Source organism: Scyliorhinus torazame, chromosome 2, assembly GCF_047496885.1.
Source record: "Scyliorhinus torazame isolate Kashiwa2021f chromosome 2, sScyTor2.1, whole genome shotgun sequence".
Lineage (NCBI taxonomy): Eukaryota > Metazoa > Chordata > Chondrichthyes > Carcharhiniformes > Scyliorhinidae > Scyliorhinus > Scyliorhinus torazame.
This window is the reverse complement of record NC_092708.1, coordinates 395252055-395270903: the sequence shown is the minus strand read 5'-3', so window position 1 is coordinate 395270903 and position 18849 is coordinate 395252055. Positions and strand designations below refer to the sequence as shown.

Genomic DNA, 18849 nt, shown 5'->3' with positions numbered 1-18849 from the left:
TTTCCCGTTTCTCAATGGGCGTTTGGTGTAGCAAATTATTGAGGGGTATGAGGCAGCTATTGCTATCCTCACAGAAAGGCATGTATTAACCCAGCAGGCTTACATTGTAGCTGTTGGTAACTTGCAGTTTAGGGTAAATGATAGTTGTAGGATTTTCACTGTGCTTGTGTAGCATTCATTTGCAGAAATCCAGCGTTTAGTCTTTTTTACTTCGATGTCAATTGGCTAAACATATTCAGGACATGTCGGGGCCTCTGTGCAGACATCGCTGAGGCCTCAGTACAAACTCCTCGTGCACTCGTGCGGAGTCTGCACATCCTCCCCGTGTGTGCGTGGGTTTCCTCTGGGTGCTCCGGTTTCCTCCCACAGTTCAAAGATGTGCAGTTTAGGTGGATTGGCCATGCTAAATTGCCCTTAGTGTCCAAAATTGCCCTTAGTGTTGGGTGGAGGTGTTGACCTTGGGTAGGGTGCTCTTTCCAAGAGCCGGTGCAGACTCGATGGGCCAAATGGCCTCCTTCTGCACTGTAAATTCTATGACAGAAACGATGCTGCACGTTTCTGAGGAGTGTCCCCTCTACAAACTTAGTGGCAGAATAGTCATCGTAAATCCAGCTAACGGGGAAGCTGTTGTTTGGCTCCCGGGATTTGCATTTGTTAAATAAATGTTTTGATGTGTTGCATGTAGTTATGAATCATTTCAAGCCTTTTCAGCTAGGTTTTTTTGACTTGTGTTGTAGGCTAAATGAATTTGAAGAGACACCAACTAGCCAGTTAACAATCGATGAGTTTATGAAGATCGATTTGGAGGAAGAGTGTGACCCACCTTCATTCACAGCTGGGAAGAGAAAGATTAGACTACAACAGGTAACCATGTAAATAATCGGAAGACCCAGGAACGTGTAGCAGGAGAATGGTGTCTTTGACAAAGTTATTTTTAATTCTTTCACCAATTTTTTCATTTTTCTTTACTCCATTGCTGAAGATGTGGGCTCTTGATGGGGTATGTTTCCCCAGCAATCAACTCTCCTCAAGTACCTCGCCCCCAAGTGCCTTTCTTTGTGTGAGAGCTGTTTGATCATAGGACCATCACAGCTTAGCCAAGTCTTTGTCAACACTCACCTATTGTCAACACTAGCCTTTTCTGCAGGTGTCAGTAGATAATCTTGTGCTGGCTCAATGAAGGAGGCATCCAGTTGGTTTCACTCCCTCTCTCTGTTCTCTCCCTGAATCCGGCAAATCGTTCCATTTTCCGGGAATTCATTCAATTCCGTTTTGAAAGTTACTATTGAATCAGCTTCCACTTCCTGGTCAGGCATCACAATCCAGATCATAACTTGCTGTATATAAAACCAGCATGGACTGGTTGGGCTGAGTGGCCTGACTCTGCACCGTATATATCCTAAAATATCCTTGTTTTTCCCCCCCAATACTCAGGTCAGTTATCTTAAATCTGTGCCCTCTTGTTTCCGAGCCTTTTGCCCCAGGAAACCGTTTCACCGTCTTTATTCTAACAAATGCCTCATCATTTTGAACGCCTCCATTAAATCTTCCCTCAACGTTTTCTGCTGTAAAGAAAACAACCCCAGCCGCTCTTGTCTCTCTCCACTTAGTCCTGAGTTGAGGAGGTGTAACACCATCCCGACACATCTCTCCTGATCAGATCAGCCAGTCTGGGATACACCTTCCTAGAGTGTTAGACTCAGTATCATGTCATGGTTTTCACCATCAGGGAGGCCTTGCTTTTTATTTTATAAACAAAATCTCAACACATGGACCTGAAATAGAGGCATGCTGAGCACAAGCACCTCCCATCTGGATCAATAACAGCAGAGATTAGTCACGGAAAATGGTGAAAGTTACTTCTCTACTGAAAATAATCATCTTTTTAAAAATTCATGTCAGCATACCTGGTTCTAAAGACTCTATGTGGAAGTTACCTTGCCTGCACTTCGACTCGGGACCCCATGCAGTCTCATGGCTTCAGGTTAAACATGGGCAAGGAAACCTCCTACCGGCCACCCTCAGCTGAGGAATCAGCACTCCTCCATGTTGAACACCACTTGGAGGAAGCATTGAGGGTGGCAAAGGTGCAGAATATACTCTGGGCAGGGGACTTCAATGTCCATGACCAAGAGGGGCTTGATAGTACCACCACTGGCTGGGTCTTAAAGGATATAGCTGCTAGACTGGGACTTGGAGTTTACGTGTCACCCTCTTTAGAGTTTACTTCTGGATTAAATGAATATGCAATGGTTTCCTCTGGCATGTAGCCTGGTATAACCACAGATTATAACCAGGGGAAGCGGTTGTGTAGTGATACTGTCACTGAGCTAGTAATCCAGAGACCCAGGGTAATGATCTGGGTTCGAATCCCACCCCGGCAGGTGGGGAAATTTAAACTCAATAAAATATCTAGAATTAAAAGTCTAATAATGACCATGAAACCATTGTTGGTTGTCGTAAAAACCCATCTGGTTCAACTAATATCCTTTAGGGTAAGGAAATCTGCCGTCCTTACCTGGTCTGGCCTACATGTGACTCCAGACCCACAGCAATGTGGTTGACTCTGAAATGGCCGAGCGAGACACTCCGTTGTGTTCAACCACTATGCAAACACAAAAAAGGAATGAAGCCGGACGGACCACCCGACATCGAACCAGACACCGGAAACGACAACGACAAACCCAGCCCTGCCGACCCTGCAAAGTCCTTCTTACTAACATCTGGGAGCTTGTGCCAACGTTGGGAGAGCTGTCTCACAGGCTAGTTAAGCAACAGCCTGACATAGTCATACTCACAGAATCATACCTCACAGACAATGTCCCAGACACCACTATCACCATTCCTGGATTCCTGGGTATGTCCTGTCTCACCGGCAGGACAGACTCAGCAGAGGCGACACAGTAGTATACAGTCGGGAGGGGGTTGCTCTGGGAGTCCTCAACATCTGCTCTGGACTCCATAACGTCTCATAGCTTCAGGATAAACATGGGCAAGGAAACCTCTGGCTGATTACCATCAGCTGAGGAATCAGCACTCCTCCATGTTGATTATCACTTGGAGGAAGCATTGAGGGTGGCAAGGGCACAGAATATGCTCTGGGTGGGGGACTTCAATGTATATCACCAAGCGTGGCTCAGTAGTACCACCACAGACTGAGCTGGCTGGGTCCTAAAGTTCATAGCTGCTAGACTGGGACGTACTTAAACTCATCCTCACCAGCCTGCCTGCTGCAGATGCATCTGTCCGTGACAGTATCGGTAGGAGTGACCACCGCACAGTCCTGGTGGAGACAAAGTCCCGTCTTCACATTGAGGATACCCTCCATCGCGTTGTGTGGCACTACCATCGTGCTAAATGGGATAGACTTCAAACATATCTAGCTACTCAAGACTGGGCATCCATGAGGCTCTGTGGGCCATCAGCAGCAGCAGAATTGTATCAATCACAATCTGTAACCTCATGGCCGGGCATATCCCCCACTCTACCATTACCACCCAGCCAGGACACCAACCCTGGTTCAATGAAGAGAGCAGGAGAGCATGCCAGGAGCAATACCAGGTAGACCGAAAAATGAGGTGTCAACCTGGTGAAGCTAAAACACCTGAGTGTCAAACAGCATGAGCAGCAAAGACAGACAGAGCTAAGTGATTCCACAACGAACGCATCAGATCTAAGTTCTGCAGTCCTGCCACATCCAGCCGTGAATGGTGTTCGACAATTAAACAACTCACTGGAGGAAGGGGTTCCACAAATATCCCCATCCTCAATGATGGAGGAGCCCAGCACATCCGTGCAAAAGACAAGGCTGAGGCATTCGCAACAATCTTCAGCCAGAAGTGCCGAGTGGATGATCCATCTCGGTCTCCTCCGGAGGTCCCAGCATCACAGATTCAGTCTTCAGCCAATACGATTCACTCCAGGTGATATCAAAAAATGGCTGAAGGCACTGGACACTGCAAAGACTATGGCCCCGACAATATCCCGGCAATAGTACTGAAGACTTGTGCTCCAGAGCTTGCTGCACCTCTAGCCAAGCTGTTCCAATACGGCTGCAACATTGGCATCCATCCGGCAATGTGGAAAATTGCCCAGGCGTGTCCTGTACACCAGAAACAGGACAAATTAACATCAGCCAATTGCAGCCCGATCAGTCTACTCTCCATCACCAGCAAAGTGATGGAAGGAGTCATCAACAGTGCTATCAAGGGGCACTTACTCAGCAATAACCTGCTGACAGAGTCATACCTGGTACAAAGGAAGATGGTTGTGGTGGTTGGAGGTCAATCATCTCAGCTGCAGGACATCACTGCAGGAGGTCCTCAGGGTAGTGTCCTCGACCCCAACCATCTTCAGCTGCTTCATCAATGACACATCAGATCTAAGATAGTCCATCCTAAGGTCAGAAGTGGGGATGTTTGCGGATGACTGCACAATGTTCAGCACCATTCGCGACTCCTCAGATAATGAAGCAGTCCGTGTCCAAATGCAGCAAGACCAGGACAATATCCAGGCTTGAGCTGACAAATGGCAAGTTACATTCCTGCCACACAAGTGCCAGGAAATGACCATCTCCTACAAGAGAAGATCTAACCATCGCTCTTTGACATTCAATGGCATTATCATCACTGAATCCCCCACAGTCAATGGGAGTTACCATTGATCAGAAACTGAACTGGAATAGCCATATTAATACTGTAGCTACCAGGGGGCGGCACGGTCGCGCAGTGGTTAGCACTGCTGCCTATGACACTGAGGACCCGGGTTCGATCCTGGCCCCTGGTCACTGTCTGTGTGGAGTTTGCACATCCTCCCCGTAGCTTTGTAGATTTCATCCCCACAACCCAAAGATGTGCAGCATAGGTGGATTGACCGCACTAAATTGCCCCTTAATTGGAAAAAAAATAATTGGGTACACTTAAATATATATTTTTTGAAATACTGTGGCTACAAGAACAGGTCAAAGGTTATGAATCCTACTGCGGGAATTCACCTCTTGATTCCCCCAAAGCCTGTCCACCATCTACAAGTCAGGAGTGCAATGGATGAATGCAGCTCCAACAACACTCAAGCTTGACACCATCTGGGACAAGGCAGCCCGCTTGATTGTTTCCCCTTCCACAAACATTCAATCCCTCTACCACCGACGAACAGTGTCAGCCGTGTGTACCATCTATGATGCACTGCAGGAACTCACCAAGGTTCCTTAGCCAGCACCTTCCAAACCCACAACACTACCATCTAGAAGGACAAGAGCAGCAGATACCTGTGAACCCCACCACCTGGAGGTTCCACTCCAAGTCACTCACCATCCTGACTGGGAACTATATTGGCCGTTCCTTCACTGTCGCTCGTTCAAAATCCTGGATCTCCCTCCCTAATAGCACGGTGGGTTAACCTACACCTCAGTGACTGCAGCGTTTCAAGATGGCAGCTCACCCCCACCTTCTGAAGGGCAGGACGGTGTAGGGATGGGCAATAAATGCTGGCCTGACCACCGATGCCCACATCCCGTAAATTAATTTTTAAAAAGTTAGGCAGCACGGTGGCGCAGTGGTTAGCACTGTTGCCTCACAGCGCCGAGGTCCCAGGTTCGATCCCAGCCCTGGGCCACTGTCTGTGTGCAGTTTGCACAATCTCCCCGTGTTTGCGTGGGCCTCACCCACCCCCCCCCCCCCCCCCCAACAACCCAAAGATGTGCAGGGTAGGTGGATTGGCCACGCTAAATTGCCCCTTAATTGGAAAAAATTAATTAGGTATTCTTAAATTTAAAAAAATAATTAAATAAAAAGAATTTTTAAAAAGATGAAACTTGCTAACCCGGCAGGTAGTTGAGCTCAAAACATGACCTGGGATGATTTTCTTTTTCAAAATAATGGTGGGAAATTGTTTCAAGAGGTTCTCTGCCTTTCACCTGGCTCCTAAATGGCATCACTGGTCGAAAGATAGAGAAGGAAGGACTTGCATTTCTATAACGTCCTTCATCAACTCAGGACATCCTAAAGAGTTTCACAGGCAATACAGTACTGTTGAAATTTAGTCGCTGTTGTAAGCAATATGGGGGCCAGCCTCTTGTTGAGAAAGCTCCCACAACAGCAATGAGATAAGTGACAGGTAATCTGGTTTGGTGACATTGATTGAGGAATAAATATTGACCAGGGTCTTGGGAATACCTCACCTGTTCTTCTTCAAAATACTGTCCTGGGATCTTTTACCTCAGATGGCAGTTGGCACCTTGGTTTAATATCTTCTCAAAGATTTCAGTGGTGTAATTCTCCCTCTGCACATCACTGGAAGTGTCAGCCTGGAATATGTATACAAGGCTGATGAATTATTTGCAGAAGGTGCTGAGCTGCACAGCACCAGGGACCCGGGTTCGATTCCCGGCTTGGGTCACTGTCTGTACGGAGTCTGCACATTCTCCCTGTGTATGCGTGGGTTTCCTCCGGGTGCTCCGGTTTCCTCCCACAAGTCCCGAAAGACGTGCTGTTAGGCGAATTGGATATTCTGAATTCTCCCTCTGTGTACTCGAACAGGTGCCGGAGTGTGGCGACTAGGGGCTTTTTCATTGCGGTGTTAATGTAAGCCTACTTGTGACAATAATAAAGATTATTATTATGTGAAAAGTAATTTTTATTTCATTTCAGCTGGAACAAGAACTCTCCAAAAAACTGGTGGATTTTGAAGGTAATTGAACATTCCTCCTTCCTCTCTCTCCATTACACCCTTACTCCCTTAGGTCTGCAAAATTATGAGAGGTATGGACAGGGTGGATAGCAACAAGCTTTTTCCAAGAGTGGGGGTGTCAATTACAAGGGGTCACGATTTCAAGGTGAGAGGGGAAAGTTTAAGGGAGATGTGTGGAAAGTTTTTTACGCAGAGGGTGGTGGGTGCCTGGAACGCTTTGCCAGCGGAGGTGGTAGAGGCGGGCACGATAGCATCATTTAAGATGCATCTAGACAGATATATGAACGGGCGGGGAACAGAGGGAAGCAGATCCTTGGAAAATAGATGACAGGTTTAGATAAAGGATCTGGATCGGCGCAGGCTGGGGGGGCCGAAGGGCCTGTTCCTGTGCTGTAATTTTCTTACAACACCAGGTTGCCTGGTGTTGTAAGACTTCGTACTGTGCTCACCCCAGTCCAACGCTGGCATCTCCACATCGTAATTTTCTTTGTTCTTTGTTCTTGTACACATCAATGGCCCCCCATCCCAATCCCCCACCTCCAACTTTGAGGAGTTTTAACTTCGTAGCTGGTCAGTAAGTGGTTAGTGTTTATAGTATGTATTTCAAGAAGAGAAATTGTGTTGATATTTTGCAGGTGAAATAGCAAGTTACCAAGATGAGATTGAGACCGAGCTGGAGATCACTCGACCAAGGTATCGAGGAGCTTATGCGACATATGCTAAAGGAGGTTTGTACACATAGCAGCTTGCTCTTTTCTGAAGGTGGTGCGGAGATAACTTTATATTAAAACGTTGGTGTCCAAAATACCGTGAATATAGACAGCATTCCCTCACAGCCCTGTAGGATGTAGAGCATCACGGCTCGTCCTAATCCTCCCTAACCCAATACCTACTCACAGAAAGCAGCCTTCAATATGAAACCACTAAGACTCTTTGCAACGTATCTGTCTGGCTTTTGTTGGGTTGATGGGTCACTGGAAGGCAGTAATAGGATGGGGGGGTCTCCGTGATTGACCTCCAGTGACATTGGTCTCAAGAAAGGGAACATGCTGACAAATATTATGGACAAAGTGTCATCCAGACTCAAAACGTTAGCTCCCAATAAAAAATGAATTGTTTACTCTTTATAAAAAAAAATAAAAAATGTTTTTAATGTTTTTTAAAAATAAATAAATTTAGAGTAACCAATTATTATTTTTTCCAATTAAGGGGCAATTTAGCGCGGCCATTCCACCTACCCTGCACATCTTTGGGTTGTGGGGGGAAACCCACGCAGACACGGGGAGAATGTGCAAACTCCACACGGACAGTGACCCAGAGCCAGGATCGAACCTGGGACCTCTGTGCCACTGCACCACCGTGCTGCCTGTGACTACATTTAAAGCAGCAATTAATTCAGATGTTTCGGACAGCCACATTATGGCAGGGACCAGAGACAATAATAATCTTTTTTGTCACAAGTAGGCTTACATTAACACTGCAATGAAGTTACTGTGAAAATCCCCTCGTCGCCACATTCCGGTGAGGGAGAATTCAGAATGTCCATTTCACCTAACAAGCAAGTCTTTCAGGACTTGTGGAAGGAAACCGGAGCGCCCGGAGGAAACCCACGCAGACACTGGGAGAACGTGCAGACTTCACAGACAGTGATCCAAGCCGGGAATTGAACCTGGGACCCTGGCGCTGTGAAGCAGCAGTGCTACCCACTGTGCTACCGTGCTGATGTTGAAAAAGCAGTGCAACAAATGAAAGACGGTGGAGGGGTTGAGCAAGGTGATAGTGAGGTATAGAGCTAATTTATAAAGCTCGTCCACACCATAATGGCTGTAGCATCATCATTAGACCCACACCCTTTTCCCCCAACTCCCCTCGCAGCAATGCAATTTCCTGGGAAGGCTGGAGAAAATAAACAAGGGCCAATGAAAACCCTGAAGAATTTCCAGAAGAATTTCCAGGTGCCACTTTGGGCTTAAAAGCTGAAACAAGCATCTTCCAGCCTGTCGATCTCTTGAGAGAGGGCGAAACAGGAAATGTAAACATTGGAGTGGGGAGTAGCGTGTGCCGTGCTAAAGCCCATGGATAGTCAAAAAGCAAAGCCTAGGGAGTCATCAACAGTAGGATTAAACCCTGTGCTATGTGAGAGACACATCAGTTTAATTAAACTCCTCGATCATTTTGGAATGAAATATTCGAAATGTAAGAAAAATTAATTGAGCAACACTCAACCTGTCTTTATCCATTTTTTTTTTTGCTGTTGTGATTAAAACAGATTACCCATCCTTTCTCTTCGAGTTCCCTGCTTCATAGTATATCAGTTCCATAATCTTAATGGATGAAAGGAATATGCCTGGGTAACACCAAAAGTTTAATTAAAATTGTTTGACAGTCGCACGTTGCGGACAGACGAAGAGTTGAACAAGCAGCTGCTTGGAAAGAGGATGTGAGGATCCCCCTTGGAGAGGCTGAGTCCAATGTGCCGAGTGCTTTGTGTGGCTCCTGTTCAGTATCCCTTCTGCGACAGAGCAAGAGTGCAGTAGAGTATTCTTCAACTAACACTGCCTGTAAACTAAACCTTCCTCTGAAAACGGCGTGCAGTGAAATCTATTGCAATCGTTTTAACAGCACTGTGAGCCTTTGATTTTCTCTCCTCCCCTCCGACCAAACAATGGGCTGTTCTCTGAGCTGAGGCACTGACTGGCAGCAGGCTGTTTGATGAACAAAACTGAGCCTAAACCTGTCAATAGTATCGGGATCCAACCCCACCTTTAACCAATTGGAATTGCCGAACTGCACATGGCCCAGGGCTCAGACGCACCGTGGGTTGTTTTTTTTGTGGATCACTTTCATATTGCTTGCCTTTACCCAGTGAGACACGGGTAATTTGTGTTCTCTCTTCTTCCCCAGCACTCTCCGCTCCTTCCCAGACCAACCTGAGCGAATCAGGACTTATAGTTATTGCTCCTATCTTTTATGAGGTTCATTTTATGAGGTGCACACTGATATCTCAGGAGTATTTTTATTTTATTTTTGACCGCATCAGCCTTTACTGAAAGGCGATGACACCAAAGACTGGACAAACGTCATGCAATTTCTATGGTTGATTGAGTGTCAATTTGTAGCTGATTGCGAACAAATAAAAGTCGTTTATAGACAAGTTGTATATAAACTATCTAAACCCCTCAGTCGGATTCACTGTTCAGACTGCAATCTAATCAGGGGGTTCGATGAGTTTATATATCAAATGTCAGCTATCGGGGAGTGAGTTACAGGCTGAAATATAATCAAAGGATTTGGGTAGTTTATGAATTGAACAGCAGACACCCAGCTGTGAGTTACAGACTGGAATCGTTTTTTAAAATTTCTGTATAGAGTGACATACACCTAAAGCTGAGGTGTAGGCTGGAATCAATTGGGCAGTTCAGGTGGTTTATATATAGAGTAACATTTACCCTTGAGTGAGTTACAGACTGGAATCTAATCGAGGGGTTCAGGGTGGTGTATATATAGAATAACAGATACCCGGGAGTGAGTTACAGACTGGAATCTAATCGAAGGGTTCAGGGTGGTTTATATATAGAATAACAGATACCCGGGAGTGTGTTACAGACTGGAATCTAATCGAGGGGTTTGGGGTGGTTTATATATAGAATAACAGATACCCGGGAGTGAGTTACAGACTGGAATCTAATCGACGGGTTCAGGGTGGTTTATATATGGAGTAACAGATACCCGGGAGTGAGTTACAGACTGGAATCTAATCGAGGGGTTCGGGGTGGTTTATATATAGAATAACAGATACCCAGGAGTGAGTTACAGACTGGAATCTAATCGAGGGGTTCAGGGTGGTTTATATATTGAATAACAGATACCCGGGAGTGAGTTACAGACTGGAATCTAATCGAGGGGTTCAGGGTGGTTTATATATAGAATAACAGATACCCGGGAGTGAGTTACAGACTGGAATCTAATCGAGGGGTTCAGGGTGGTGTATATATAGAATAACAGATACCCGGGAGTGAGTTACAGACTGGAATCTAATCGAAGGGTTCAGGGTGGTTTATATATAGAATAACAGATACCCGGGAGTGTGTTACAGACTGGAATCTAATCGAGGGGTTTGGGGTGGTTTATATATAGAATAACAGATACCCGGGAGTGAGTTACAGACTGGAATCTAATCGACGGGTTCAGGGTGGTTTATATATGGAGTAACAGATACCCGGGAGTGAGTTACAGACTGGAATCTAATCGAGGGGTTCGGGGTGGTTTATATATAGAATAACAGATACCCAGGAGTGAGTTACAGACTGGAATCTAATCGAGGGGTTCAGGGTGGTTTATATATTGAATAACAGATACCCGGGAGTGAGTTACAGACTGGAATCTAATCGAGGGGTTCAGGGTGGTTTATATATAGAATAACAGATACCCGGGAGTGAGTTACAGACTGGAATCTAATCGAGGGGTTCAGGGTGGTTTATATATAGAATAACAGATACCCGGGAGTGAGTTACAGACTGGAATCTAATCGAAGGGTTCAGGGTGGTTTATATATAGAATAACAGATACCCGGGAGTGTGTTACAGACTGGAATCTAATCGAGGGGTTTGGGGTGGTTTATATATAGAATAACAGATACCCGGGAGTGAGTTACAGACTGGAATCTAATCGACGGGTTCAGGGTGGTTTATATATGGAGTAACAGATACCCGGGAGTGAGTTACAGACTGGAATCTAATCGAGGGGTTCGGGGTGGTTTATATATAGAATAACAGATACCCGGGAGTGAGTTACAGACTGGAATCTAATCGAGGGGTTCAGGGTGGTGTATATATAGAATAACAGATACCCGGGAGTGAGTTACAGACTGGAATCTAATCGAGGGGTTCGGGGTGGTTTATATATAGAATAACAGATACCCGGGAGTGAGTTACAGACTGGAATCTAATCGAGGGATTCAGGGTGGTTTATATATAGAATAACAGATACCCGGGAGTGAGTTACAGACTGGAATCTAATCGAGGGGTTTGGTTGGTTTATATATAGAATAACAGATACCCGGGAGTGAGTTACAGACTGGAATCTAATCGAGGGATTCAGGGTGGTTTATATATAGAATAACAGATACCCGGGAGTGAGTTACAGACTGGAATCTAATCGAGGGATTCAGGGTGGTTTATATATAGAATAACAGATACCCGGGAGTGAGTTACAGACTGGAATCTAATCGAGGGATTCAGGGTGGTTTATATATAGAGTAACAGATACCCGGGAGTGAGTTACAGACTGGAATCTAATCGAGGGGTTCAGGGTGGTTTGTATATAGAATAACAGATACCCGAGAGTGAGTTACAGACTGGAATCTAATCGACGGGTTCAGGGTGGTTTATATATGGAGTAACAGATACCCGGGAGTGAGTTACAGACTGGAATCTAATCGAGGGGTTCGGGGTGGTTTATATATAGAATAACAGATACCCAGGAGTGAGTTACAGACTGGAATCTAATCGAGGGGTTCAGGGTGGTTTATATATTGAATAACAGATACCCGGGAGTGAGTTACAGACTGGAATCTAATCGAGGGGTTCAGGGTGGTTTATATATAGAATAACAGATACCCGGGAGTGAGTTACAGACTGGAATCTAATCGAGGGGTTCAGGGTGGTGTATATATAGAATAACAGATACCCGGGAGTGAGTTACAGACTGGAATCTAATCGAAGGGTTCAGGGTGGTTTATATATAGAATAACAGATACCCGGGAGTGTGTTACAGACTGGAATCTAATCGAGGGGTTTGGGGTGGTTTATATATAGAATAACAGATACCCGGGAGTGAGTTACAGACTGGAATCTAATCGACGGGTTCAGGGTGGTTTATATATGGAGTAACAGATACCCGGGAGTGAGTTACAGACTGGAATCTAATCGAGGGGTTCGGGGTGGTTTATATATAGAATAACAGATACCCAGGAGTGAGTTACAGACTGGAATCTAATCGAGGGGTTCAGGGTGGTTTATATATTGAATAACAGATACCCGGGAGTGAGTTACAGACTGGAATCTAATCGAGGGGTTCAGGGTGGTTTATATATAGAATAACAGATACCCGGGAGTGAGTTACAGACTGGAATCTAATCGAGGGGTTCAGGGTGGTGTATATATAGAATAACAGATACCCGGGAGTGAGTTACAGACTGGAATCTAATCGAAGGGTTCAGGGTGGTTTATATATAGAATAACAGATACCCGGGAGTGTGTTACAGACTGGAATCTAATCGAGGGGTTTGGGGTGGTTTATATATAGAATAACAGATACCCGGGAGTGAGTTACAGACTGGAATCTAATCGACGGGTTCAGGGTGGTTTATATATGGAGTAACAGATACCCGGGAGTGAGTTACAGACTGGAATCTAATCGAGGGGTTCGGGGTGGTTTATATATAGAATAACAGATACCCGGGAGTGAGTTACAGACTGGAATCTAATCGAGGGGTTCAGGGTGGTGTATATATAGAATAACAGATACCCGGGAGTGAGTTACAGACTGGAATCTAATCGAGGGGTTCGGGGTGGTTTATATATAGAATAACAGATACCCGGGAGTGAGTTACAGACTGGAATCTAATCGAGGGATTCAGGGTGGTTTATATATAGAATAACAGATACCCGGGAGTGAGTTACAGACTGGAATCTAATCGAGGGGTTTGGTTGGTTTATATATAGAATAACAGATACCCGGGAGTGAGTTACAGACTGGAATCTAATCGAGGGATTCAGGGTGGTTTATATATAGAATAACAGATACCCGGGAGTGAGTTACAGACTGGAATCTAATCGAGGGATTCAGGGTGGTTTATATATAGAGTAACAGATACCCGGGAGTGAGTTACAGACTGGAATCTAATCGAGGGGTTCAGGGTGGTTTGTATATAGAATAACAGATACCCGAGAGTGAGTTACAGACTGGAATCTAATCGAGGGGTTCAGGATGGTTTATATATAGAATAACAGATACCCGGGAGTGAGTTACAGACTGGAATCTAATCGAGGGTTCAGGGTGGTTTATATATAGAATAACAGATACCCGGGAGTGAGTTACAGACTGGAATCTAATAGAGGGGTTCAGGGTGGTTTATATATAGAATAACAGATATCCGAGAGTGAGTTACAGACTGGAATCTAATGAGGGGTTCAGTATGGTTTATATATAGAATAACAGATACCCGGGGATGAGTTACAGACTGGAATCTAATCGCGGGGTTCAGGGTGGTTTATATATAGAATAACAGATACCCGGGAGTGAGTTACAGACTGGAATCTAATCGAGGGGTTCAGGTGGTTTATATACAGAGTACCATTTACCCTTGAGTGAGTTACAGACTGGAATCTAATCGAGGGGTTCAGGATGGTTTGTATATAGAATAACAGATACCCGGGAGTCAGTTACAGACTGGAATCTAATCGAGGGGTTCAGGGTGGTTTGTATATAGAATAACAGATACCCGGGAGTGAGTTACAGACTGGAATCTAATCGAGGGATTCAGGGTGGCTTATATATAGAATAACAGATACCCGGGAGTGAGTTACAGACTGGAATCTAATCGAGGGATTCAGGGTGGTTTATATATAGAGTAACAGATACCCGGGAGTGAGTTACAGACTGGAATCTAATCGAGGGGTTTGGGTGGTTTATATATAGAGTAACAGATACCCGGGAGAGAGTTACAGACTGGAATCTAATCGAGGGGTTCAGGGTGGTTTGTATATAGAATAACAGATACCCGGGAGTGAGTTACAGACTGGAATCTAATCGAGGGGTTCAGGGTGGTTTATATATAGAATAACAGATACCCGGGAGTGAGTTACAGACTGGAATCTAATCGAGGGATTCAGGGTGGCTTATATATAGAATAACAGATACCCGGGAGTGAGTTACAGACTGGAATCTAATCGAGGGATTCAGGGTGGTTTATATATAGAGTAACAGATACCCGGGAGTGAGTTACAGACTGGAATCTAATCGAGGGGTTCAGGGTGGTTTGTATATAGAATAACAGATACCCGAGAGTGAGTTACAGACTGGAATCTAATCGAGGGGTTCAGGATGGTTTATATATAGAATAACAGATACCCGGGAGTGAGTTACAGACTGGAATCTAATCGAGGGTTCAGGGTGGTTTATATATAGAATAACAGATACCCGGGAGTGAGTTACAGACTGGAATCTAATCGAGGGGTTCAGGTGGTTTATATATAGAATAACAGATACCCGAGTGTGAGTTACAGACTGGAATCTAATCGAGGGGTTCAGGGTGGTTTGTATATAGAATAACAGATACCCGGGAGTCAGTTACAGACTGGAATCTAATCGAGGGGTTCAGGGTGGTTTGTATATAGAATAACAGATACCCGGGAGGGAGTTACAGACTGGAATCTAATCGAGGGGTTTGGGGTGGTTTATATATAGAATAACAGATATCCGGGAGTGAGTTACAGACTGGAATCTAATCGAGGGGTTCGGTGTGGTTTATATATAGAATCACAGATACCCGGGAATGAGTTACAGACTGGAATCTAATCGAGGGGTTCGGGGTGGCTTATATATAGAATAACAGATACCCGGGAGTGAGTTAGAGACTGGAATCTAATCGAGGGGTTCAGGGTGGTTTATATATAGAATAACAGATACCCGGGAGTGAGTTACAGACTGGAATTTAATCGAGGGGTTCAGAGTGGTTTATATTTAGAATAACAGATACCCGGGAGTGAGTTACAGACTGGAATCTAATTGAGGGGTTCAGAGTGGTTTATATTTAGAATAACAGAAACCCAGGAGTGAGTTGGAATCTAATTGATGGGTTGATGTGAATAAATACCCGAAATAAATAATTAAACAGTCTTGTAAATTTAGGAGCAGTGATGGTGAGACAGCCTCTGAGTCGCTGGCTATTTGAACATTGTGCTTTCTTGCATCATTTGGGTCCTTTCATCCTGGGGGTACATATCACCAACAATCTGTCCTGGTCCACCCACATCGAGGCTTTGACCAAGAAAGCACAACAGCGCCTATACTTCCTCAGGAAACTAAGGAAATTCGGCATGTTCACATTGACTCTTACCAATTTTTACAAATGCACCATAGAAAGCATCCTATGTGGCAGCATCACAGCCTGGTATGGCAACTGCTCGGCCCAAGACCGCAAGAAACTTCAGAGAGTCGTGAACACCGCCCAGTCCATCACACGAACCCGCCTCCCATCCACTGACTCTGTTCACACCTCCCGCTGCCTGGGGAAAGCGGCCAGCATAATCAAAGATCCCTCCCACCTGAGTTATTCACTCTTCCAACTTCTTCCATCGGCTAGTGGATACAAAAGTCTGAGAACACGCACTAACAGATTCAAAAACAGCTTCTTCCCCGCTGTTACCAGACTCCTGAATGACCCTCTTATGGACTGAACTGATCTCTCCACACATTTTCTCTACTGTTGTGGCACTACACTCCGTATGCTTCACCCGATATCTGTGTACTTACATTGTGTATCTATCGTGTGTCCTATGTTTTTCATGTGTGGAACGATCTGTCTGGACTGCATGGAGAACAATACTTTTTACTGTACCTCTGTACATGTTACACATCTAAATCTAATCAAATCAAATACTTGTTTTGCTTTAATGTGTTGCAGATGCTCTGGATGACGGAGCCTCCGTAACCTCCAGTGGATTAGGTGAGGAAGAAGGGGAGGACGAAGAGCTGACAGCAGTCGCAAACCATCTCAACAAGGACTTTTGTGATGATTTCTTGAATGAAGAGCAGCCAAAGGACAATGACAAAACCGAGGAGAAGAAGGAATTGGAGCCTCCACCCAAACCCCCCAACATATCCTCACTGTTGGGACCCCTCCCTACAGCTGCGAGCCTTGGCCTGAAGGAGTCCATCGAAGAGTGTATAGCAGCTGATGAACCCGAGTCAAGTAAGGATGCTTGCTTTTCCTGACTGTATAATGCAACAAGACGGTGTTGTCTGTAAATTTGTGTCTGTTAACATGGATTGAGGATTAGCCAAGTGATAGAAGACAGAGGAGAGGTTGAGTAAGATGGACCTGTAGAAGAATGAGAGGTGATTGATACAAAATGGGATTCACAGGGGGTTTGACAAGGTTGATGCAGAGAGGGTGTTTCCTCTTGTGGGAGAGTCTAGGACCATAGGTAATGATCCCAGAGTAAGGGGTCGCCCATTTAAAACAGGGCGGTACCACAGTGGTTAGCACTGTTTCTCCACAGCTCGAGGGTCCCAGGTTCGATTCACGGCTTGGGTCACTGTCTTTGCGGAGTCTGCACGTTCTCCCCATTTGTGCGTGGGTTTCCTCCCACAGTCCAAAGATATGCAGGTCAGGTGGATTAGCCATGCTGAATTGCCCTTAGTGTCCGAAAAAAAGGTTAGGTGGGGTTACTGGGTTACGGGAATAGGGTGGAGGCGTGGGGTTGAGTGGGGTGCTCTTTCCAGGGGTCGGTGCAGACTAGTTGGGCCGAATGGCCTCCTTCTGCTCCGACGTCTTATGGTCTTACATGGTGACTTGTGCAAGAAAATGGCACATAGGATTTTGAGCCGTAACAAACCCTTCGTCCCTGCACTGTGGCTGAACTAGCAAGCCTGAAGTCTGTGCTCTGCACCAGGGTTCCAATGCCATATTCCCCATTTAGTAGTTGTTTAAAAATGAGAATTAAGTGACTGTTGTGATTCCTGCACTCTTCCGATTCTGGCTCCTTGCACACCCGAACTTAACCACTCCACCATTAGCAGCCATATTCCCTCTCTAAACCTTCTGCTTCTCTTTCCTCCTTTGATAAACCTCTGCTTGTGGGTTTCTACTATCACCCCATGTGACTGGGCAGAGATTAAGGCAGGGATTACTTTTAGTGATATTCATGGGCATTCGATCTAGTGCTCGATCCCCTGAAGTGTTTGTGCAATGTTTTTCTCTGATTTATTTTAGGAGGTGTTAGCCTGTAGGTTGTAAATGGCCCAATGCCTCCAATATGAAGAATGGAGGAATGTTATGGTTTCTTGCTGAATCTCCAATGCCTCTTCCTAAAGTGTAATATATTCTGTGTATCTGTTGGTCGACAAGTGTAGGGAAGTATAAGTGGGTAAACATTGTGCTCCTGTTGCGTGTACCCAGTTTGGAGGGTGGCGAGGGTGTGTATATTTATCTGTATCTTTATCGATGTTCATGTACACATACATATTTGCACACATCCATACACAGTATTGCACCAGTAATATAAAAGACGGAAGATTCAACTTCATGTAGGTCGAATTTCTGTAAGTCCCCTTTATCATGCGTGAGAAGTACATTGGGTATTAGCAGGCTAATCGAGCCCAGTTCTGCACAGTGGGCCCCACTCTTCTGCAATTCACATACATCCCAATTGATTGGGAGAGGGTGGTGTCGTCGTAATGTCACTGGACAATCCCGAGTCTCTGGGTAATGTCCTGGGACATGGGTTCAGATCCCACCACCGCAGCTGGTGAAATTGATACATCCGCAATCAGTAATGGTAACCATAACAACTGTTATAAGATATTCTGTGCAGTTAGGTAGGTCTCATAATGAGGTTCTGAGTGTTGTCTAGTTTAATAGTAAGTGTTCATTAACTACTTGTCACTATATACATATGTGGTCTAAGATAGGAGCTGTCTCCCAAGATGGGAGCTGGCTCCAGGCTTGCCTCTACACATGTTTCTGTCCAGTATAACTCCATCACAGTGTGGGCGACACTGTACCCAGTCCCATGGTAATCCTTTTTGCCAGACCCGTGTACACAACAGCTATCAGCGACCTTTATAAAAAACTATTTAGTTCACTAGCATCCTTTTGGGAAGGAAATCTGCTTTCTATACCTGGTCTGGTAAGGGCTGGTTTAGCACAGTGGGCGAGGCAGCTGGTTTGTGATGCAGAACAAAACCAGCAGAGCGCGGGTTCAATTCCCGTACCAGCTTACTCGAACAGGCACCGGAATGTGGCGACAAGGGGCTTTTCACAGTAACTTCATACTTGTGACCATAAAAGGTTATTATTATTATTACATGTGGCTCCAGACTGACAGCAAGTGAATGTTTGCGGATGTCTCCTAAGAATCTCCCCATTCGATTGTA

At 45.2% G+C, this 18849-nt stretch overlaps 1 protein-coding gene across 1 annotated transcript in view; it reads left to right on the top strand.

The window, feature by feature from the left end:
• Window positions 1-18849, top strand: part of brf1b (BRF1 general transcription factor IIIB subunit b) — a 516534-nt gene that overhangs the window by 294221 nt on the left and 203464 nt on the right. Inside the window, exons 8-11 of the mRNA XM_072494251.1 lie at window positions 738-864; window positions 6648-6687; window positions 7323-7415; window positions 16376-16663. Of these exons, the coding sequence (XP_072350352.1) occupies window positions 738-864; window positions 6648-6687; window positions 7323-7415; window positions 16376-16663 (548 nt within the window). The remainder of the gene's footprint in view (window positions 1-737; window positions 865-6647; window positions 6688-7322; window positions 7416-16375; window positions 16664-18849) is intronic.